At 39.0% G+C, this 25,417-nt stretch overlaps 1 protein-coding gene across 2 annotated transcripts in view; it reads right to left on the bottom strand.

The window, feature by feature from the left end:
• PARVA (parvin alpha) overlaps positions 1–25,417 on the bottom strand; it is a 66,509-nt gene that overhangs the window by 5,280 nt on the left and 35,812 nt on the right. For both annotated transcript variants that reach the window (XM_017825024.1, XM_017825025.1), the window contains exons 2-12: positions 19,098–19,187; positions 18,929–18,999; positions 18,195–18,297; positions 16,113–16,253; positions 14,032–14,147; positions 9,042–9,100; positions 7,982–8,001; positions 6,537–6,598; positions 5,805–5,873; positions 3,941–4,042; positions 3,078–3,150 (exon numbers count right to left, since the gene is read on the bottom strand). In XM_017825024.1, coding sequence (XP_017680513.1) covers positions 3,078–3,150; positions 3,941–4,042; positions 5,805–5,873; positions 6,537–6,598; positions 7,982–8,001; positions 9,042–9,100; positions 14,032–14,147; positions 16,113–16,253; positions 18,195–18,297; positions 18,929–18,999; positions 19,098–19,187 — 906 coding nt within the window. The remainder of the gene's footprint in view (positions 1–3,077; positions 3,151–3,940; positions 4,043–5,804; positions 5,874–6,536; positions 6,599–7,981; positions 8,002–9,041; positions 9,101–14,031; positions 14,148–16,112; positions 16,254–18,194; positions 18,298–18,928; positions 19,000–19,097; positions 19,188–25,417) is intronic.

Below are 25,417 nucleotides of genomic sequence, written 5' to 3'. Positions count from 1 at the left end.
AACCTTCAGTCAGCTGTGGCTGAAAAGAAACAATTTTGAAAAAATCATCAGGCAGGAAACAATGGAACTCTCCTCTTATGTAAGAACTGTAGGAGTTAGCACATTCTGGGCTGCAACATCCTTTATTAGGCCTAATTTCAGCAAGATAGCTAGAGGCAAGTTTAAATTTTCCAAAGGATCTAAGGAAGCTAGGTATACAAGTGCTCCTTGAAGACAATTCTGAAAATTCTTTGAGCTAGCTGACATACACGGCTGAATCAGTCCTCAGAAACTCAACATCTAAAGTAAGGGATTTATATGAAACAAAAAGCTAATGAATACCTTCTGTTTCAAAGAGAAGTTCTTCAGAAAGTCAATATTATTTCACAAGAAATCTATAAAACAAACTGACAAGTACTACTGCAGCAGTCTACGCTAGTGCTGCAAGGAACATTTAGTCTCAAACAGGGATTTAGAGCTGCCCTCAGAAAGAACTGAGTAGAATTAATATTGTCCTATCTCTTTCTGTTGACAATATAGGAACTCAAATTCCTGACTTTGGTCTTGGAATTGGCCACGAAGGTGTATAGCAGATGGTGTGGATACTCCCCCTTACCTTCAAAACTTCCACGTAAGCCTGGTAAATGGTGTAGGTAATCATTAGAGAGTTTTGCTGTTGTAGGTATCTACAGTGCTGTTTCTCATGGAATGTAAAGGGCTCATCCTTTGAAGAATGAATCCAATCAAACTTACACATGGTGTCCCAAAGTATGCAAACTTTGAAGGGCCAAAGATATCGGCTACGTGGCAAACCGACATCCATGGACAAAGGGTGAAAACACTCAAGCCTAGATTGATGCATGGCCATGAAACCACATCCATGATGGTTTTGTGGCTCTCAAAAAAATCAGACCAAAAATGCTTGGTTATAACAGGAAGAGGAAATGTCAAAAGCTACAGGAAAGGTACCTCTTGTTATAATCTGCAATATCATTTGCATGTAACATGGAAGTTTCCTCTTTCAGGCCAGAAGCAAGGTGCATAACACCTTTTTTTCCTAATACACCTCCAAATTAATAAAGAGATAACTTTGTTAGGTCTGTGCAAAGATACCAGGAGACTCCACCACCACAACAGAATGGCACAGAAAGGCCCAAACTGAAAAAAGCACTCTCCCAAAGAAAGATGAGTTATTTCCATTGCTTCATGTGTTTGACTGGCATGTACAACATTTTACTGGTTGCAAGTTTCAAAAAGAGAAGCTTGAGTTTGGCTTTGATGTACACATTTCAAGAACTAATCTGAAAAAGCTCAGACTGCAAATGAATTCGTTATAGACTCAGTAGATTAATGTTCCAGCCATTTTTAAAGTAAAAGGTCACGGAAAGCTTTCTAATACCTTTTCAATTATATTGCAAATAACCCAAATAAACTGTTGACCCCATAAAAATCATTGGGTTTTATACTCATTTATTTAACTGCATTCTTTTTTCCACTAAATATGTTTTTCATATTCTAAAGCACTTTTCAGCATATTTTTTCCTCAAGAACCTCAAAGAAACAGTGTAGGAATTTAAAGAGAATTTAGTGTACACATTTAGGGTAAGATCCTTTTCAATACTCTTTTGCTCACTGGAAATTTTAAGTACAGGCATTGTGCCCAATGTAACAACACATAAAACAGATGTGTTTTTCCATTCACATTGGGCAGGAAGTTTCATATTAAGCATTTCAATAATTGCACAAGAAATGTCTTATATATGCTGAAATATCCTTATGGCTTGATTTATACTGGAAAAATTAGCTGTCCCCTAGAGCAATAAATACCTGAAAAATTAAATGCCATAAGAATTTTAAACCTCCATGGGGAGTAAGGGATCACAGATACTCTCTGTTTTACTTGGATCCCTAGATTTCACTGTTTCCCCCTTCTCCCTTTTGACTATTTCAAACATAAAGGTTTGTGATATACTCACCAGTCATTTAGTTAAGCGTGATTGTGGATAAGAGTTCAGACAATCAAAAGAAGTAAAAAAATAGGCTGGGTAGGTCCAGATTTAATGCACAGGTAGCAAAGGTTTGACACTGAGATGCATCATTTTGTGTGTGGGCATATGCCTGCTGCTCCCAGGAGCTGGGAGGGATGGAAAATAAGTAGAATGGAGCAGAACCTGATTCAGCAACGTTTGCCTGAATCTCCAGAGAGTTCTTACTATCAGAAGCAACAGATCATATCAGCTCCTTGGGGAATGACAATCCAGTATTATGGCAGGAAAAGACTGTGAGCACCATATCTGCAACTGGTCTTGAAAACACACATTTATGTATAAATTATTATGGTGGGCAACCAGCAGAAACCCAGCTATCAGGTTAGGAAGAGTGGAACAGAAGCTGCATGTCCAGCTCCTGCATGGTAAGAAGTGGTAACTGCTTATGGGAGTAGCCACAAGAACATGGTGAATCAACACCATGGTGAATCAAGGGCTCTGTATCCAGACCAAACAGCTGGATTTAAACACTGTAATTATATGAACAAAGAGGAGTGGAACACTGGTGCTGCTAAAGCCAGCAGCAAAACCTTTATCCTCCTCGAAGACATGTTTTACTTTCAGTCTCCAACTCTGTACCTAATTTAAATATGCACGATTAGGTTCTGCATTCAAAGGCAGTTACGTGAACAACTTCTTCCACATCTCCCTCTTTTGTGAAAATCTTGTAAATTACATTGGAATACTTGAGGTTTAGTATGAAGATATGGTATGGGGGAAAATGAAGCAATTGTAGCAATTCATATCTGACAGTGACACCATTCACACCTGTATTCTTTTCCTTTCAGTGAATATTTGAGTATTACTGCATATATGTGGTCATACAAATTTTACCCAGGCCACTGAAGAAAGGAACTGCTGCAGAATTTGAAAAAGTGTATCTATCAGCCATTTAAAATACAGAGTTACTCGAGCAGCTCAAAACATATCTTGCCTTTTGCTCTTTGATTAATGTTTTCATTAATCAATTCACTTAGCCATCCCATAACCCTGTAGCATCTGGACCCAATGCAAATTTTTAAGGAGATACAAAAAAGGTAGAATAGATACCTTCTGGTCTTGGCTTTGGTTTTTCCAATCCACCATCTTGCATTAGCTCAAATGCAAAGGATACGTTGAGGACCTAGTAATATAATGAAGGTAGTCACTATTGTGAACTTTATATTTTATAGTACAAATGTTCAAAACAAGATCTATTTAAAGGTGCAGAAGGAAAAAACAGTCAGGGCTTCATTTATGAACAGAAGATTTGGTTCATGGAATCCAGACAATCCATTGTTTTGGTGTTTTAGGCTGATGGTGATTTCAGAAATATAAAATTAATTGAAAGATAACATACAAACTAACATTACCCATAGAAAAACTACTTACAAGTAAGAATAGCCCACCTCCCTCAAGTATAAAAATTGGAACATGATGGCCCATGAAGTGCTCTTGTCTTGAACAGACAGCTGAACTGCCTGGATAGCAACAGACACTGCGGTAATGGTTGGTCTCAAATTGACACATTGTACATATATGCCTTTATGCTTCCAAAACCCATTAAACTTTTCAAACATTAAATGTGTCTTGGATTTTGGGCATAAAAAAAAAATCAGTTCTGTCATCAATTCTTGTATGTAACCCTATATGCACTTAATGAACAGTAAGTCTCGTTCAATGACAGCATCACACAGTGGCTGCCAAAATCTGTTAGTACTTGCTAACCACACCATCATTAATATAATTTTCTGTTTTATTCCAGATAAGTATTTATACTGAGATTTTTTTAAACGCTTGGAAATGGTTACCAGTACAGTCCTTTCTTTCAACTATCAACATCAAACTTATGTGGAAAAATGTATGTCATCCTTGTAAAACTAGACATGTTTATATGTTTGTTTGTTTTTAACAGAAAAATACAATCTAATTACCTTTTGTTCAAAACTATCAGGAGTCAAGAAAAAGCTGTGCAGGGGAACAAAATAGCCTTCTAGGAGACCCATTAGGAGGACTAAGTACACACCATCTGCAAACTGTAAAAAAGACATTTCTCAGTACACTTACTGAAAAAATATCTCATTGCTTTTCTTAATGAACAAGATATATATTGTCTAATGGAGAACTGTCAGCAAACTACTAAAACAAATACTTTAAATTGCATCTAAAAGATGTCATCTCACTTCTTTGATGCTATTTAATTAGTTAGTTCTGTTATGTCTAATTTTAAGTGTCTGTAATTACAGTGGAAGATATCTAATTGCTATGATATATGTTCATTTCTATCTAAAAAAATAGCAACATCCATAAGAAGGACATGGACCTGTTGGAGCGAGTCCAGAGGAGGCCACGAAGATGATCAGAGGGCTGGAGCTCCTCTCCTGTGAAGACAGGCTGAGAGAGCTGGGATTGTTCAGCCTGGAGAAGAGAAGGCCCCAGGGAGACCTTTGTAGCACCTTCCAGTGCCTAAAGGGACTACAAGAGAGTTGGAGAGGGACTTTTCACAAGGGCATGTAGTGACAGGACAAGGGGGGGAATGGCTTTAAGCTGAGGGAGAACAGGTTTAGATTAGATATTAGGAAGAAATTCTTTACTGTGAGGACAGTGAGGCATTGGAACAGGCTGCCCTAAGAAGTTGTGGATGCCCCATCCCTGGAACTGAGCAAGGTTGGATGGAGCCTGGAGAAACCTGGTCTCGTGGAATGTGTCCCTTCCAACCCAAAACATTTTATGTTTCATGGTTTTGTCAAAGGCCTCTAAATTCTACCCCTGTGACATCAGGTCTATTAGTGCACTGAGGTATCTCCACACTCAAACTGAGTTATCTGAAGCAACCCATCACTTTCCTGAGGTAAGGAAATTTTCTTCCAACTGATATAAATACAGTCTTCTCATCTTAGGGAATACTGTATTGCATAAATGTTTAAGGAGTTTCTAGGTACATTTGAATAATACATTTTTCCCCAAAGTAAATGATACGATAAGCAGGTATAGGGAATGCCCTTTTGAAAGCCTTTACACATTATTTCCATCTAAATCTTGATTTTACCTTTGAAAAAATCTCTATCAAATTGATAGCTATTTAAATAAAGCGGAGACTGCTAATAACATGAATCAAGACATAAAATAAAGCCTGACCTGAAGACGCCTGGGCTTTTTTGATAGTGCAGATACCACCCCTTCCTGCCTGACCCCGTAATTTTCTTATGATAACTGCTGCAATTGGGGAGGTATTAATACAGCAGGATTAAGCTTTTCTTTTAGCTCCTTTTCAGCCAATTTAGCAGCTGAGGACAAGAAAGAAGAGCACGCACCACATTATTTCCATGGTGCAATCAAGCCTGCAGCCCAGCTGTACAGCTGCCTGTACACTTGAGTAGCTTTACTCTGGAGAATGTATCTCACTGAATAGAGTCATTGTAATCCCATGTGACCACGTGCTTGTGGAAAGGTAGGCAGGAAACAACTGCTCAGCCTGACGTTGGATCAAACCAAGCGGACAGAGTTCTCTCCTGACCAAAACAAGCAGGTTCTCCTTACAGCACTTGGCAGCACCCAAAGGGTAGCATTTGCTAATTAATTTTTATGCTAGTGAAAGTAAAAAGTTGGTTTAGATGCTTAATTGGTGAGGATGTTTCTCATATAAGCATATTTAGAAATGAAGGGTTTCATGCTGAAATAACAACTTAGAGCTCAATCAATAACAATTCAATGAAATTTCTGGGTGAAGTTGGGGGCATAGAGCAACTATCATAGTGCAACTATATCTTCCCTTTAAGAAAGGCTATAAAATTCTACCTGCGTGTCCAGTTCAGTCACCTCCAAATTCAACTTATTCAGATGCTTGTTCACAAAGGTGATGAGAGTCTGAAATATGAAAACAGTGTAGTGAAGGCCTATTCAGTAGGGCAGCAGTCCAACACAATCAGTATGAACTCCACTCAGAAGAGAGTGCACGAGTGAGGAGACTGTAACACAGTCTCTAAGTTTTAAAACTGAAATGTGACACTAAAAAAAAAATAAAATTCTTTTTCCAAGAACGAAGAACAGAAATAAAACAAGTGTGATAATGTAAAAAAAATATACTGTTAAAACATAGAAAACAAACACTTGCAGCAGACTACAGAGAAGTAGGTAATTGGACTCCACTCAAATTTGACAGCAGCCAAAATACTCTAGGTCAGGCCTCTAGTAGTTGTAAACTGGGTATCTCTTTGGCATCAGTACAGTCAATGTACCAGTTGGGTTGCACTCAACATACACTTTGTGAGAACTTTTTTGAAGGAACCTTTGATAAGTATATGCTGTTGTGTGTTCCAAAGTTAAGTTCATGCTGCTAAACATTAAATAAAAAGTAATATCATAATTGTGAATTTGTATATTTAAGCATAAATCTTAACTGTATTTAATGTATGCAAACTATGCCAATTACACATTCTATCCACACACACTCACTACAGACATACAAACAGTGGCACACAAGAATGCACATGCATACATTATGTATTTCAAAAATAAAAACCTTCCAACCTTTTTCACTACATTGAGTTTGTCTGGAGCGTGGTCAAATAAAGTGTCGAATGCATCTCTTTCTGAAAAACATTCAGTGATATTAACATACTGAGTAGCACTTGTTCCAGTGCAGAATAAACACTTACTGAGACACATACTCATTTGAGACAACACAGCCAGCAAAACGTTTCAATATAGTCTCTGTATTGCAAGTACCATGTATTTTTCATACTGCTCTCTTGCTACAAGCTGCTAGTAACTTATTCTCTATTATTTAAAAAAAATATAATTTTCAAGTAGGATTTGGATTACCTAATGACCCCATTTCTCAAAAGTGAACAAAGAATAGTATCTTTATGCATAAAACCTTTAACAGCCAGATACAGGTAGCTAAGTAACCAAATCATTTTGTGCAGAACAACAGGAGTTTACATCAGAGCCACTACATCTACAGATGAAGATTTTTTCCCATGGGCTACTGACTGCCTTGTGGTATTAAGCAACTCAAGCAGGCCTATGATTACTCATCTGCAATACAATCCTTTGTATAGATGTTTTGGGCCATTCTGATATGCAATTTAGGACATTATCAGCAGTACAGGTAACTCACAGTAGCATGACAGGAGCGCTACTGTAGTGACCTTCTGAAGACAACAGAAAAAAATAATTAAAAAGAAAAATCCACCAGAGCCTTTTCTGAGCATTTTTCATTTTGACAATCACCCGAATGATAGCAAATTACTCCATAAACAGTTACATTCATATTCCTCAATTAAAAAACCCCTAAAGTAGATCCAAAGGCATTTATAGAAGGCAGACTTTATACCAAGTAAGACTGCTCAGGGATATCATTGGGAAAAGAAGTCATTCACGAAGCCTTTTAAATCAGCTCCAAGGCAGCCATTGAAATAATACAAGAAGCAAAAGCTAAATCCTTGGTGGCAAAAAATAAAGAAGGAAAAGCTAAATTCTCCACCTAAGCTGCTCAGGTGAGTGTTTTCTGCTGGTCAGGAATCTGGCCAGTCTCAGTCCTGGCAGTAAGACCTGCCAGGCACAGGACCTTGCATGGTGTGTAGGGCTGCTGAATGATGACTCCAAGTCTTTAAAGTGTAAGAATATCATCATGTTCACAAGCTGGTTCATGATAAGCCGCCATTTTACATTATGCTGGGAACTTATAACCATCAGTACTATTACAGTAACGTTCTGGAGGTTAAACCACGAAGCACCTGCAAATTAACATGTGCTGAAAAGCAATAAAATGTGTTTTAAAGATGGTCAGACTGATTTTGATGCTTTTTTTCCCCTTTTGCTAACTGCCACAATAGCCTGTGGTGCATATATTTGCCAGGGCAACTTGAAATCCTCTACTTCCTTGCAGGTTGATCAAAGTGACCACCCACTGCAGAACTAATGTATACTTTGGCTGCCTCAAGGAAAAGATAATAATCAAATGAACTTACCATGCCTTCCTGATAAAGCCCTATAGGGAAAAAAAAAAAAAGAAAAAGAACAAAACACCGTTATATATAATTCACTTACAGATATTGTGCTGCAAAAGAAAACAGTATACATGGTCAGATCTTCAACTTAGTGGATACTGGAGTGGATCCATGGAACTAAGAAAACCTTCATTAAGATACTCCAACAGAGAATCTGGATTAGTCTGGAGTCCATCAGCTATCTCTTGGCTTCACTAAAGTCTCACAGGAGGCCAGATCTCATATTTTCTACTTTGAACCAAATCAACACACCTTGCCTGAGTGAAGAAGGTTTTTTCATCTCGATTTTGTAAAACTTGCCCCTCTTCTTAAAAGCTGAATTTAACACACCAACTATAATACAATTGCAGCCAAAACAAGACTTGGGTTGGGTTCTTAAGGACTGAAGCATTGTGCTCCAGTTGATCCCTCATATAAATATCACACATAAACAAATCCATACAGATAATAATAAATCAATAGTACAGCTTCTCTCATTTCAGTTAGAAACCAGAATATTCTACTATTGTTCTCTGTTGGTTTGGAATAACTTTTCTGTTATAAATTGTTCAGTGAGATGACACATACTGTCATTTCACATTCCCAAAGTCAAAACCACGTAAAAATAGTCATATTTTTGAACAAATCTCATTCTTTATCAAGTAAAAACCAACAGAAAAGAATGAGGCATGTCTTTCTTGTTTGTTTGAAGGAGTATTTAATAAAATAAAAATAAATAGAATAAAAATAGAAATAAATTAATAGTAGATAAATACAAAGTAGAGATTTTGTATATCTTCACTCTGTCTTCTCTTCTACCCTGATCTCCTGTTTTTAGTTCCCCTCCTCTCTATTTCCTCCCCCTTCTGTATTTTTAGATGCATGTTTGCAGCTCTTGAAAAGGCTAAAATGCAGTCACTGGCTGATGCATCATCTTCCCTGGAACCCCAATACTGAAATCTAAATATCAGCAAATGTTTGAGTTTCTGAGACGCATCTGTGTTCAATTACTGAACTGCTGGCAAAAGTGGTGTTGACATACTCAGTGTTACCAGTTATTTCCTCTTGGATTTGTCGAGACTGGAGGATTCCTTCTCGTTTCTGGAAAAAATAAAAAAGTGACATTTTTCTTAGTAAAGTTTAATGCTTAGGGTACGGTAAAAATTTATTTGTGATCCGCAAAAGTAATTAGATAAAAAGCCTGCAAAATAAGAACTTTTCTTAAACAAGCTTACAGTAATATATTATTTTACCTTGCAAGTATTTCAGAAAACTCTTTTGTACATTAACGAGAAACTTGAAACTCCACCTGCAGAAGGAAGTATTTCTTTTCCTTTCTCCATTGTTCCTAATTCACTTTTCTTTTAAAGGCCCCAATTCAGCAAGACATTCGAAACACCTAAACCCATATGTAAGTATTTTAGTAAAGGTATGCCTAGGTGAGCTGAATTGAACCTTGTATTTCAATGAACAGCTTTGGCAGATGGTGCCCGTGCTTCTCTTTCACAAAAATCTTGCTCCCAGGCTATTTGTTCTTTCTGCCCTGCTCACACTCTTTCCTCTTTTCGCCGCAGTGTTTCCCTTTCCTGACTCCTCTCCAGACAAAGAGCTCTATTTGCCTCTGATGGAAAACCAAAAGGGAGCTTCCATTCTCACTCACAGCCTGCTCCAGACCCCAGTTGCCTCGTGTTAATACAAGCATTGACTCCAACGCTGAGATGCGAGAAGCCCTTCGTACGTGGTGCCGAGTGTGGGCTTTGTCCAGGGGCTGCACACAACATGGCAGAACCCAACTCAAATGGTTTCTGTCTGAGTCAGTTGGAAAACGAAGAAGCTGAAAAGTTTTGACATTGTTTCCAGCGTGCTGATGATCGCAGTCATCTGGCGGCGGCGTAAATACCGCACATATGTTCTGCCTCTCTTTGTGTTCTCTCTGTTAATTCTGTTCAATGGTTATTACTAAAATTTTGCAATAAAGAAAAAAAAAAAAAGTCAGGCGGACGCTGACGGCTGCAAGTAAAGTCTAGACATTAGGCAATTATTCACGATTCTTCGCTCCCTGTCATAAAAGGAAATGAGAAAAATAAATTTATGCTGGTCCTAGACTTGCCTTCTACGTAGGAAAGGAGAATAACGTTTTGGAAAAGTCCTTCCCGGCATGTGAACTGGGGCTGCTTCTCTTTCTTGCCTTGGAGAAGATAGCACATCCCTACCTGAGGCAGTCCTCAGTGTATGATGTGCTGAGGATTTAGCCAGCCTTGAGTCTGTTATTTCTATAAAGCATTACTAAAATATATGAAGAAATATCTTTCTTTCTGCAAGAAAGCTGAACACAGCACCCTCTGGGTCACTCCAGACTGGGACCTGGGGTAATTTAAACTGTCCCTTTAGCTAGACGATAGTTTCAGGGGGGTTCCACAATATTTTTTAAAGTTCTATTACTAAGTATCTTGAACACAGTAAAAAATGCATTCAAGAAGGACCTTGGAACATTAAAAAGACAGAGTGGAGTCCAGCATGTTACATACTGAAAGAGCGGGCACAGAACAGCTGCTGAGATATCTTCTGTCACATATCTTGAAAATCTGAAGAAAAATGATATGATTTAGGGCTATCTTCACTTCCAGCTTGCGCAGACAGTAGTAAGTGCTTGTACTTCAAGTTACAATCCAGTTCACGCTAATTCCAGTTAGAATTCCTCTCTGAGATTTTTGTTTATTTTTCCCTTTGCTGCAGGGTGAAAGGAAACTTTTATTTCCTCCTTATGATGACTCTGATGTGCCAATGATGCCTTCTGCAGCAAAAGTTCTATTGCTCTCATATCCTAGAAGAGTTGAGCATCACAGCGATGGTATCTGTACTTTTCAGTGACCAGGCTGGTAGTATGAGAGCAAAAAAAGGTCCTTTTGAGGACTGAAAGACTGTCCAGCATGTTCCTTAAAGGCAACAGTGGCTACAACTGAAATAGCAAACTACAAAAATCAACACTACTATTTGAAAGTCACTGAGAAATGAAGCCTGAATTAACTCCCCATTAAAAAAAAAAGCTGGGTGCACTTTCCAGTGACAACAGGAGACTTTAGTGGACAAGCTTGGCATTTTCTTCCTTCACACCTGAAAGACTCCACAAAAAGCCATGATGATCTTCCTAATCACTTACCATTTTAAGTTGTCAACTACCACTAGCACTAAAAAATACATCTGAAATCTGGGTAGGACATCTGGAAAAGGAAAAGGTCTTTTCTTCATCTCCCTTTGTGTCAGCAGTTCTATGTAACTGAGGGCCAACCGCTTCATTTCCCAGAAAGAAATCACACTTTGAAAACCTTCCCACTACTTGGATGGCTTTTTGCCTATGTATTGTTGCTATCCATTCATCTGGAGGATCATGTTTTATAATTGCCCCAAATGAAATGCAGAATTATTCTGGAGCTTGAAAGAAGAAACACATTTGTCACAGGTTCAGAAAAAGACTTCTTGGGAACATGGAGCCAATGCTGCTCTTAAACATCTCAGACCTTCCCAGGTAGTGGGACCAATGATCCCCAACTAAGCTTGTGATGTAAACCTTCATCTAATCTCACTAATTTCCTAGCTTTGCCTAAGAGTAGTTTAGGCACCCAAGAATTGCTGTCCCAGAATATACTGCAGCCATTCTGGCTGCTCTGCCAGTGCATTCTTATGCTCTCTGACTTACATCTCTTGCACACAATCTGTCATCTAATCATTCATGGACGGCATAAATAAATAATTTTTAAAAAGAGGCAACTTGATGACAAGATCCAGCTCTCCAAAAAAGCTCTCCCTTGTTTCAGTAGATACGATCAGACAAAGCCTGGGCTTTGTTCAAAGTTATTCATTCCGTTAGTATGGAAGGAAAAGAAAATAATATAACAGAATAGCTACAGAAGGTCCAACTATCACATTTTTTCCCAAATCAGCTCATAACACAGATTTCATATTACTCTCATTGCTAACAGCTTTTGTACAAAACAGCCAAAGGAAACAAGCTTTCATAAGAACCTGTTGGGCACAAGCACATTTTTTTTGTTTCACAAACATCTTTGTTTCTATTTCAATGAACTACACCCAGCCAACATGGCAACCCTCAGATTTTATGTGTTCCTACACCTAGAAAAATCATGAAATGAATTAAGTTAGTTCTTCTTAAAGATTTCATAAAAGTACTTTGTTCTTTTAATTTCTGTCTCTCAACTGTCCTCTTCATTGAACCATATTTGGCAGAATTTAAAACCAGCTACCACATAGTTTGTTAAGCTTCCCTAGGCTTGACCTTACTTTACAGAATGTACGAGAGTTTAGAACTTGAGCTGTGCAAGTCTGACCACTAAATTAGGCTTTAGGATCTGCTGATTGTTGATTAAAACCTCCATTCAGTTCAAAGGGTACATGATGCATTACACAGAATCAGTCCCATGGGACATGAAAGACAGATTTAAGAAATAAGCATAAAAAAACCCACTCATTATAAAATAAAAATGATAAACGTCTCAAACAATTACAGTAAGTATACTGGCCCCCACCCTCTGTTAATAGGAATCAGCACAGCTTTGGAGTTCCACTGAGTGGCTTTCACCCAGCTCGGGGTCTGCAGGACAAAATCTTCTTCAACATTACTTGGATTTTATTCTGCTGCAAATGTTTTCTCCACAATTCACTGGCGCCTGAGCTACAGCTGTGCAACTAAGAGGCAAAGCAGTGAGCCAGATTCTCCCACTACTTATTGTTTTTAAATTGGTTTATCTGTACTGACTTCAGTGGATTTGCTGTTGAACTACATTAGCCTATTAAACAAGAAGACAATTATATCCACTGATTTCAATGGGAATTTTGTCTGGATGTGTGGAGCGACAGCAGAAGATCTGCTTCTCCACTGTAGGACTGTGTTCTTTTTCTTGTTTAGTTTCTCAGCATAAAGATGCCCTGCCCACTGTACTCCCGATTTCTTAAGTTGGTTTTGGTGGAACTTGGAGATAAAGCAGTGTAAATAATACATCCACAATAGCCAAAGGAAAGTGCTTGAAAACTATGTTCCTCTGAAGCCTAAATGCAGATTTCTGGGGTTCCCCTATCTCTAGAGAAACCCATGAAGCAGAATCTGAGAGTCAATGAGTCATTACCAGGCACCAGTGATACATTTACCAGACTCTCCTTCAGATTTCTCCCCAGATTACAAATCTTGTCCTATTTGAATGCTGGAAAAAAGAGCTGATAGTTTCTCAGATCTGTCTCACAGATTTTTCAGTCACACAAAACTTTAGCAATAGCTCTTTCCACCAGTTACTTCAGGGTAACATCAGCTAAAAGGCATAAATAAAGACAGTTACAGTATGAAAAATAAAGGCAAAGTTAATTGGAGAGAAAGAAAAGCAGATTAAATGGGAAGAGGCCAAGTAAGATAGGGCAAGCACAAGTCCAACTGAAAGAAAAATGATGGACAGAATAAAATAAAGAGTTTGAATGGATGAGGCTCTAATAAGGAGACCGACTGACAAAAAAGATTTAGTTGATGGGGAGTTTTTTGCGTGCTTATGAGAAAACCAACACTGTAATCAGACTGAATTAGTATGCACAAGGCTGAAAAAGAATATTTAGTCACCTAACATGAATCTGAATGTAATAAACAGTGACAATTCATCATTCAGTGCCAAGAATGATTTGAATCTCTACACAAGTGAGAAGACCGTCAAAAAATGGGAAAAATAATAATTCTAGAGATCACACTGAGTGATAAACACATTCCAACAATAATAATGCTTCATATATTTTTAATGTCACAGTCTGGCCACTTCACAATCAAAATAAGGTATTCTGAGCCCCAGCTCAATCTGGGAAAGCACTTCTGCCTTTTTCTGGTAGAAGCACTGTCAGCAGAGAAGATGCACACGTGTTTCTCGCCAGCCAAAGAGACACACACATGCCCATCCAAACAGAAACTCCAGATGCATTTCTCAAGAAACCCCTCAGTCATTTTCACAGCACTACCAAGAGCTGTTTAACACCTCTCTTACCTGCACAACAACCACCTGAATGGACACATGATCAGGGAGTCTGATTGGAGCTCGAAAATACTGAGATAATGCAACCAGAAGATGAAGTATTGCTACGAGACTTTTAGCATGAACAGCTGAAATAGATATCAAAAGCACAAGTTACAAACTGCAAAGTAACTGGGGCACATATTTTTTTTACTTCTTAGGATGTAGGGATTATGGGACTCTTTTCCTCTTACCACCTGGAGCCGGGGGCACTTTTAAGGCACCTTGTCTCTACTGAGCTCCTCCTGCTCGACAGGCTGTGAGAATGAGACCCAGTCAGCAACGTGTGTCAGCACTGAAGTGCTACTCTTTGCACCACGTCTGGATGCCATAGGCTTATGTAGATGGAAATCTAAAGTTAATCCAAAAGCCAGATTTCACGTACGGCAGTTTAAGTGCCGTCTCTGCATTCTCCTTGCCTCTCCTTTATTCCTTTTATTTCAATAAGGATTTATGGACTATCAGAAAGATATTTTTGTACTCATAACATGCACTTATTCATTTTTAAGTGTCACAATGTCTGCAGGATGATAAATGAGCCTATTTTGGCAGAAGCCTTAAGCAATAACTTACTAAACTCAATGACTCAAACATTCCTCATGAAGTTGTTATAGTTCTGTTATTGAAGCTTTTTCACAGCAGGTTTCATAGGGGTAGTTAACACTAACACAACTTACAAGATATCAAAAGCCATGCTGTAGGAAATCCTTAATCAAGTATCAAGCCATTGGCATGAAAGTGAATAATTTCTAATTCTTATTATTGCCTTTCTTCTTCTATTTTGTTTTTGCATTCCTCAGAGCAGTATTCCTAAATGGTCTTTCATAGCTACGGTACAGTGCACTTAAAGTTTCTTGTCTTGAACTAACCAATAACTCCTACCTTATTTCACTGGTAAAGCACTAAAATATGCTTCTTCATTATCTTCCAATGCAAGTCTCAGCTATACCATGGAGATACCAATTCATATAAAATGTGGCATTGCTGTCAAATTTTGGTGGTGTGCCAGCGGTCAGGGATGAGGTGCTTTAAGAGAGCACTACAAAGATGTCTGTCGGCCTGGCACTGCTGTGTGCCACAGCTGGGTCCAGCTGCTGCTGTCTATCTCTACTTCAGCTCTAAAACACGTGTAAAACATTAAATTAAAACTAGAAGTTAAATTGTTGGGCCACTCCACACACCCTGCCTCCAGCTGCAAAACAGAGAATGGAAAAAACCTGGGGGGAGGCTGAAAAGAGAAGGGGACAGAAAATTCAGCAGGACCACACAAAGGGGCAAGTCAGAATGCCTAATGTTCACTCTTCATCTCTTGAGATATTTCTCTCCCTCTCACTAATTTGTTGTGAATGGAACAGGACACAAAACTGCTCAGCTCAAAACAGGTACAGGAGACAGGGAAACTGCTATGTACTGGTCAAGGTATTCACCAGCATGAAATGATTCTGAAAACCAATCTTAAAACAGATTAAGAGGCCTAATTTTCTAAAGCTGGTAACCTGCCTTCTGCAACACATGTGCACCAGAATGTCTCGTGTTGGGCCACTGAAGGCATTTCTGTTGGATATTGCTATGTTCATTTTTAATACATAAAAAAGGAAGGACTCAGAACTAACCTTGATGAGAGTTTTGTAATCAAAACTAGTGGCTCAGATTTTGTCTTAAATGATCAGGAAATATTATTCCCATCTATGTTGCAAATTTTACACAAACAAAGAGTTCTAGGACCTAACCCTCCTTCTGCCTATTTACTGTATTTATACAGGTACTTGCCTGTTTCGACAAACCTGTTTGGTAACAGAAAACTTAAGCTGGTATGCACATGGTCTTCAGAGCAAAACCACCATACTTTGACAGACTCTGAGAGGACAGGTCATTGAAACTGAAGGCTGAGCCAGTAAAGAGTGAACCATATCTGGAAATGCCCTTCAGAGCAGTTCCTACCATAAATAACAGATTTCAGCCTTCCCTTATCACTGGATATTTCAGAATTCCAGATAGCACCTATAAACTCCCAGCCACCAACAAATGAGAGCAGCATAGCAAACACAACTTACAGTCAACATTCCATTTAATGCTTCTTGGGGGGAGTTTAAGAGTTTCATTGATCTTTTCAAGCACTGTCTGTAACTTCTGTTTCTGAGCAATTTCAGACTGAGTAACTTCGGCAACATTCAGCTTCTCACTTTCAAGCTTCTCTGAAGTGATAGAAGAAAAAACAGGAAAACCAGTTGTCAACTCCATGAAGAACACAAAGACATTCCATACACCCAGAGGTATATTTAAGAGGTACCAGACTTCCTAGTTTTAAATTATCTTAAGTTTTCTTCCAGGGCCACTTTCCCCCACCCTACTGAGCACCTAAAGATAAGATCATATTTTCCCTTTAGTTACACATTGCCAAGGGGAAGGCCAAGTATTATCCTATGCCACACTACTGCCTAACAAATATTTGCTGAAACTCCCTTCAGGGAACACCAAACTCGGAGGTATGGCCCATTACTTCTATTGCTACTGAATGAGAGAGTACCACTCTGCAGGAGAGTGGCTATAACAACAGACCATCAAACCTAGGAAACCAACTTTCTGATTCGTTTCATCAGCCTCAGTCTCCCAGCTTCTATCTCAGATGCAGGAGATTAAAAAATTTTACTTGGCCCATTTGTGATAAAAGTGAAGTGATTCCATATTCACAGAGGTGAAGGATGCACCAAAGAAATGCAAACAAGTTTTTCTGGAGGCATGAAAACAAATAAAACCTCAGGCAATTTCTTTCTATGAAACCGCAGCCCTTTTCCGCACTCAAAATTTGCAGTAGAATTTAAAATACTTTATGAATTGGTGTGTTACTGATTAGGACAGACTGCTATGTCTATCATACATGGCTTAGTGTTTAAACTTAAACAGCAAGCAAAGAAAATTTAGCAGTAACATGACAACATCAGAAACAAAATGCTTGGTCACCTATCAATTTACTTCTATGAAAGAATATCCCATTAAGAGATATCTTATTTGGTAAGACCTGATCTTGTTCTCATCAAAGGGAACTGAGTATCTTCCCAAAGGGAGTGAGCCTGAGCTACCAGTTTAAGAGACTGCTATCTCCTAATCCTGCTATATATCCTAATCCTGCCTGAGAGACTGCTGTCTCCATGGGTTTCTTGTGCCTCCTCAGAATCAGTCTCACAACAAGACCAAAGTCTTCAGTTAGCATAGACCTGATCCACAAGGAATTGAGGGTAACAGAAAAGATTCCACTGAAATTTATAAATGCTGGATCATTATATGGACATTTAGGAGTCAGGCTGCATCTGATACGCATTTTTTGGATTTTGGGTGAGGTCACTGGAGGTCTGCCCATGTGAATCAAATTGCTCAGTCTGGGGCATATCCAGTCCATCACAATATATTCAATAGCTCAGCCATTCATAGAAGGGAATAGTCTGTGTAGTCTTTATTGTAAGTGCTCACATGATGTTTCAAGATTCATTTAAGATACTGAAAAGAAATTTACTGGAGACTTTATGAGCTGTAATAACTACGAAAATGGCTTCCAAGCCAGCACTGTAAAAAGCACATGCCAGCTCTGCATTAGCAGTTTCTTTTCTCTATCTGTTTCTCAGCTGAAGCTCAGTTTGCAGTCCACTGGGCACCATTACCTCAGCAACGTTAAAAGCCAGACATCAAATCAGAGAGAAATTCCAACTTTCCAGAGGAACTTCGCAATGTGAATAAACTACAGTACGGAACGAGCAGAGATTAAAAACATCCACCGTTGTACTGAAAATACCCTTTCCTTCGAACTTACTTTCCACTTGTAACACGGTTAAGTTTGTGCAGCACATATGCAGATAATAAATTTAATTGGACTGAACACTGTTGCCAAGACAAGAACCCTCCCTCTCTAACGGCCCAGGTAGGCTTTGTGCTGTTCTCATCAACTGCAGAGCACCACACATGGCACTGCAGCTCTGAGGACTGTGCGTGCAGCCTATTGCTCAAGGGCCTCATAATACAATGCTATTTTTATATTACTTAGTGGCATAAATGTAAGATGATACCAAGGCTCCTAAGTAGGAATAAGAGATCCACTTATTGACAAAAGTGCCTTAACAGCGTGCACGTATATTTTTTCTTACCAAATAATTTCTGCAAAACTTGTCCATCATACAGGTCTTCAGCCAAGTCTTTCACAATAATCCTCTCTCCTACCAACACATCATTAATCCAGTCAATTAATACCTATATGGGAAACACAAATTTGGCAGTATTATAGACTATTCATTTGCAATTTAAAACACATGTCATTTTGTACGATGATGAAAATAGAAAATAGAAAGAATACCAAATTGCAATGGCTCAAAATACAGCCTGAAATACCATGAGAAGCAAACAGGAAAGACTCAGGAAAGACTCTTCTAAGGTGGCTGTGTCAATGCACCACGAGGTCTAGACAAATACCAATGGATTCAGTGCCTCCTGGACTGAAATGTTTCCCTTGCTTTCAGTCGCATTTTAACATTTTATTGTGAAGCAAAAGATTCTGAAGTTGATTCTGATGAAGCATCCTGCTGAAGTTCTAACCTCAAGAATCAAAAAGACGAGGGAAAGTCCGTGTGATCTTATGTTGGTGGTGGGATGGCACTGAGAATCTAGACTCAGGATTTTAATTGAAATTCTTAAGTCTCTCTGTGCCACATCTAGAGAAAGATGCTGCAGTGAATGACCTGCCCATTTCACTGGGATGTGCACACCAGATGGTTTCATTTAATTAATATCTAACCAGTGCTTTGAAGTGTTCAAATGAAAGAGGCACAGGTAGCATCAAAAAATAGTTTCACTTTCCTGAGAGTGTTTACATGCTTTTCATTACCTTCATTAGTTCTTGTAATTTTGGGTCATTTCTTGAATTTGGATCAACCATTGTTCGGACTTCATTTTCCTCTGGAAGGTTTAAAAGAAAGATATTAGTAGCTATTACAGCATGACACTTTATTTTACATCAAGCTTTTATGTTGAGATGTAAAATTGTCGTGAATTACCTAGCATAGTGTCCTCAGGGTCTAGTTCGAATGGAATTGGACTGAGAGGCAAGTTAATGGCATTCATTCCTTCTTCCTGTAATTCAGATACTAGGAAATAAAAAAGAAGAGCTTGGTCAAATTTCAGTTTGATTTCACTTACTATTTCACTCTTGCTAAAAGTAGCATTAGTTGTCTTAATTTCCTTATAAGAACATGACTCTATTAGATAAGCCACTAGGTGTAATTACAGCAATAAAGGATAGCTAACAAAAATTGGAGGTCCAGCCAATAAACCTTTACTTGTATGAGTAGATTTTTCGTGGGTAATCGTTCTGGGATTCATGCAATTGCCTCAAATCTTTTCCAGGATAAGGCCCATTGTCCTCGAATTTTAAAAGGCTCACTTGCATTTTAATGGTCCTGATATTTTAACACTAATGAATCATTTTAGCTGAGGGAAATGATTATTGCTCTCAGCTATGTCACCCTTGCTCTGGAAATGCTTCAAGTTTAGCTACTTGAGCAGAGCTGGGCCTGGCTATATATCCATGGAGGAGTTGCCACACTGAGAAACTACTCAGGACCGAAGGTGCAGCTGCAGCTCACAGCTACCTCCTTTGCTCAGGTCAGAGGCAGCCCAGCTAGAGCAGGCTGTGGGATGCTTCTGGCCTGTGTCCTTGGCCTTTCCTTAGCAGAAATCACGGTAGCAAGACACAGGTGTAAGATGATGAACCTCAAAAGTACTGCCTGAGTGTGGAGTCCAGCAACAGGTTGAGAAAGAGCTCAAACGCAGGAGAAGGAGGAGTAATCCAAGATCCCATAGTTTGAAGATACCTGCAGTTGTCGGGAAATACAGATGAGTTCTTACTCAGCCAAAGTCCCTAAATACTACAAAAACCAATCTTCTTGTAATACATGCTCTGAGAACGTAAGAACAGAAAGATCCAGAGAAGTGGTGTAAAAGGAGGACTGCCACCAGTTCTGCACCTGGTAGAGTTCAGAGCATTCATTCCTCTGGGTGACCCAAAACTTTAGTAGGTTGCAAAGACAAAACCTCTCCTTTCCTGCCCAAACATGCCTCCTTAACAGACAAGAATAAACACAAAGAAGCCAATACACTAATCCTGCTGCTATGGAAGAACTCACAGCACTGCGCAGGGAGGGAACCCACAAGTTTGTATCTTGCTTTGTAACCAAGAAATCAGTGCAAACCTGGCTTATCAAACCAGGAAGGAGGCTTGCTGTCTGCTGTCTTATGAATGGCAAGTAAAAAATGTTGTTTTGATCACTCAGTTTCCAGAGTACAGACCTTTAAAAGGTGTTGTTAGCACATCTGTTCCAGTCATAGTTTAAACTTAAACAACTTAATTCAATGATCCTACATATGTCCTGTAGATTCAAATAGTTGTCTGCACCTTCTGATGTGAACTAAAGTATTTGATTTACGTGCAGATCCAGATTCACCATCCAATAGTTCAGATTTACTGGCTGATGCTTTCCTCAGTTTATTCTGAAAATTACAGAAACAATTTAGGTTGGGAGAAAACAGAAAAGTACTTTAGAGATCTTGTGTTTTGTGGTTGACTCCTAGGTTAGCTTTTGGATGTTTTGCCTCTCTGCCTTAGCTTCCTGTGTGCAGTAAGTGTAGCTAAATTTCACATGAACACTGTGATAATCAGTCAGTTGGTGTGATAACAGGACTTAAAACTTTCCAAATATTTTCTACGCTTTGTGAAATGTTGATGAAATGCCTGTGCATGTTTCAAGAATCTGTGTAGCTGTATTCAGGCATCTATGTGAGATTCACAGCAATCATGGCTGCTGGAATCCTTATTACTTTTAACTGAACAAAAATATCTTTGAAAAATCCACTGCCTTCAGTACTGAACCCGTAACTTCACTCCACACACTCACTCTGCTTGTGTATCTGTAAAATACAAATACTGAGCAGCTCTAAAGAGTCATAAAATAATGTTGACAATAATAGTTCCCTCGGTTGTTGTGTATTCTCTAAAACTGGTGGCTGAGAGCACCAGACCAAATTAATCCCTTATGTAACTCCACTGAGTTCTGAGGAGTTATAGCAAAGATGAATTTGGTCTAGCATGTACAATCTCAGGAACTGTTTACACTTAATGGCAGTTGTTGGAATTGTTAGCACTCCTTGGAGAAAATAACTGTTGGTTTTATTAACCTCTTTGATTTTTTTTTAAATTATTTTTATTTTGGTTCAAAATGGTTATGGGCATAAAGATGTCAGTGGATAGACCACGTGGAGGTCTTTCTGGTTTGACATCTTTAGTTCTTGCAGGACTTCTGCACAAAGGTTCCTAGGCAGAAAACATGGGTTTTTTTCACATCAATCCCAGGAGGGAGCATAGTAACTAAAATCTGTTCAAGCCAACTGTCTCCACTGAGCTCCCCTCTCCCAAAGGGCTTAAAGCTCTGCTTGGGCAAGACACACTGGAGAAAGCAGTCAGTTCATTTTCCTAGTGAAGGACAATAATGAAAGCTTTTGGTTCCTCTCTCCAGGGAGCAACCCGCTGGCAGAGCTGGCTGACATTTCTCCAAGGAGACTGAGCGGACCTTTCAAGGTTGAATGTTATGTAAGGAATTCTTTACAAGGCCCACTGAACCTCCCCACATTTGTCCTCCAATGTGCACAACTATTACATTCTACTTTTAATAACATGACCTTCATCCTATTACCAGAGTTTCTGAAAATAAGAGAAAGCAAACAAAACCCTGCCATTATCTTAGCATGGAAAGGGAACATAAGATACAAGGAAAATTATAAGAAACACACACAGGGAACTAATACATTGATGTGTTCTAGAATGCAACTGTTATATTTGTTGTACAGCAGGGGCTAAGCCCTGCTTTCTGTAGGTTGCTGTAAGCAGCTCACCCAAACTGCAAATACACTGTGCACACCTGCCAGAGCCGTATGCAGAACCTCCCCAACACACTGCCAGATGATCCACAGATCCCAGATGGACCCAGTTTGCAGAGAGGACAGCTCCTCCTCAGCCACTGCATTCTGCAGTGCACAACCCCTGCCCCAGGTTGGTATTAATCCCATAATAAAGACTCCACCTGCTCTCCTGTTCCCTACAAGCAGAAAACATGATGGAGAGACCCTGAGCCTTATAGCATCTTTTCAATTCTTTCCCAATACTGAAGAGCAAAGATTTGACTACAGATTAGTAATATTACTAAATGGATCAAGTAAGCACATGCATTACATCAAGCTGTATGTAAAGTGAGTGAAAATGTACTATGTAGTATAGACTCACTTTCTAAGAATTGTCAAAAAAATCCAAACATGACAAATCACTGCTATACACTTAGGTGTTTATAGAGGAACCACAAATATGTGATTGAGGTTGAGTTTGCATACCACAGTTTCAGCAGAGGAATCAATTTTTCAGCTGCCTTTCACTAATTTGTTTTAATTAATTTTCATGAAAATCACTTCAGCAACTTAGTAGTTTAATAAAAACAAAGAACACAGTAGTAGGGCAATTTTTGCAGCAGCTGAAATTAAAATAAAATACTCTAATTTTTTTAAATACTTTGAGGAATTACTTTGGAGCATCAGTAAAACCTCCACTCCAAGCCTTACAGTGTAAAGCTCCAGGAAGGGAGGAGGGGATGCACCTGCAGCAGTTCATCGATACCACATCAGTTGCCAGACCAGTGCACTGGGACCTGTGGCAGTTCCTCTGAAGGAGAGTATCCACAGAGTTGTCTGTTTGACTTGGGGCATGCTTGGCCACTGGATAACCCCAGTAATTAGAGTTAAGACCACCTTTCTGTTCTCACCCTCTGCTGTGACCCAGACACAGCCCAGTTCATCAGCTACCATGGGACTTATGCTCGTCATGCTTATATTGGTAGGATTAGAGACTTTATCCTTTTGGACACAGGAATAAAATCCAGTCCTTCACGGCTTTTTTTTTTTTTTCAGTCGCCATGCTGAGTGGAACCCGTGGTTGAATGTACTTTTAGAGCAAGACCCTTAAAAGCAACAGTTACACATGGGCAAGACAAATCTCTGTGGATTGGCAATGTGCAAGTCCCACTTTTAACGCTGGACAAAGAATGGACATTTCTGCTCAGACTTCTGATTCAGCTCCACGTGCCAAATTTCTTATGATGTAATCAAGTGTAACTCCACTGCTATCAGCTGTCAACAGACTTCCTCCCACCATGCCAGCACCAAATTTGGCCCCAGAGCCGGGGAGCCCGCAGGCCTGTATCAACAGCAGCTACAGCAGCTATTTTAAGCTGGATGGAATTCTTACTGGTTTAGATGCTCTAGGATTACAAGGTCATAAACCTATGCTATCAAATCCACGCTGGTGCTCTGAGCCAGGCCCTGCCCTTTGATGCGTGCATCCAACTGCCATTGGAACTGCTGGAGGCCGAGCACATCTGAAAGTGGAGCACTGCCCATACGGTTTAAATTGGCTTAATTCCTCTAGTGCATGCAGCCTGTTGCTCCACATTGTATTTATTAGACAGTTTCATTTGGGTTTTTTACTTGTTTATTTTGTGTGCTGAAGGCTTTTTGCTGCCCTATTTAGTATTCAGGGCTTAACATTAGTCTGATTTGAATGAAACACATCTCATTATTTAACCGAGCTCAGAAATGCCACATCACCCAATGCACTCTCTGTGGTTTAGACATATTTTAGCATATCTATCCAAAGAATCATAAAATAAATACAGCAAGATGCAGTGTTAAATAGTCTCTCCTCTGAGTGCTACAGCCATATTTTCCCATGTAATTGATTCCGTACTTACAAAACTAAAATTACTCAAGTGCTACAAAAGTAACGGATCGATTCTGGAAGTGTGTGACTAACTAGAACTGAGCCCTAATGCTGGAGGAGCACAATGCCACAATGGCTCTGACCTCAATTTTTCAAAACCAGGAGATTTAAATATATGCACATACACCTACATAAATGTATACAACATTTCTGCAGTTCTTTAACTGCTTTCTTTCTCCAGTCTAAGAGTTTTCCATTCAAGGTCTTCTCTGCCATTTTGAAGGTTGCATGTGCTTTGGTTGGGTTTGTTGGTTTTTAGGTTTGGGGTTTTTTTTGTAGAAGCTGAGTCATTCACATGACTCCAAGAGTTTAAGCTTTCTATAAAAGGTCAAAAAATATCTGATATTTTAAACTGCTATGGTAGGCAGTAGCTTTACATGTCATGCCTCTGTCTTAAGCTTATTCTTTGGACCATTTGGAACGCTAGCTGCATTCATATTGCCAGAATAACACTGGATATTTGTATATATGCCCACATTCAAACATGCATGCCTATGCTACATACATTTATGTATGTAGCCAGAAGTCACAGCCAGTTCAGAAGAATGCTGATTTTCTTCAAAACTGTCTTTACTGCTCTTGTGTAAGACACACACTCAATTACAATTGAGCCAAATTTAGAAGAATTGCTTTTTGGTTTCATATTCTCTTTACTGGGTGCAAATTTCTGGTAAATGCCCATGACCTTGGTGGTTTGTTTTTGTAACCACTCCTGCACAAGAGCAGCTTTACTTCTTCTACCAATTTGATGGCCTGCAAAACAGACTTGAGTGTAAATGAGTGTATCTGCACAGACTTCAGTGGATTTATGCTGATTTATACCAGATCACTGGCTCAGTGGGATTCCTGTTCCCTCTCACATACTCCAGTTCTATAAGCTGATATAATTCCAGTGGAGTAATTCTGGATTTGTACTAGTAAATATGAAAACTGATCAAAATTACCTAAGATGGTAGAGAATGAGGAAAAAAAAACCAGCAAACACATTTTCAAAAAGTCCTAGTTTAAGCTTTTACAGAATGATACTATTTAGTCAAGCAAACTTATGCAATTGCTTTCTGGGCAATCCATCCAAAATGTTAATTTCAAATACTTGTGTGTGTGCATCTTGTAAGTCCACAAAGAGAAAAGAAAATATTAATCTAAAATGGTACTGCCTAATTTTCTGGAATACATAATTCATCCAACATGGATTCTGGCAGCTCAGCTTTAACTCCGAAACAAAAGAAATCCACACAAAAGACAATAAATCTGCATAACACATGGTACTAAAATGATCCAATGGATTTATAGATGTTTACAAGTTTGCAGAGTGTGACACAGCGTCCACCAGAAATTTGATATTCACAGCACAAAACATCATAAACATATGTCTGCAACTACAAAAGGGCCTTTTTATGTGGGGATCATTGTTAAAATTGTCTTCAGAACATAAACCTTGAGTTGTAAATGCTACTCCCCATTTATTCTCCAAGACATAACAAATGAGGGAAGAAAAGC

The sequence above is a fragment of the Lepidothrix coronata genome, unplaced genomic scaffold (genome assembly GCF_001604755.1).
Source record: "Lepidothrix coronata isolate B3197 unplaced genomic scaffold, Lepidothrix_coronata-1.0 Scaffold115, whole genome shotgun sequence".
NCBI lineage: Eukaryota > Metazoa > Chordata > Aves > Passeriformes > Pipridae > Lepidothrix > Lepidothrix coronata.
Note: the sequence above shows the minus strand (reverse complement) of the source record. Positions and strands in the feature narration are given on the sequence as shown.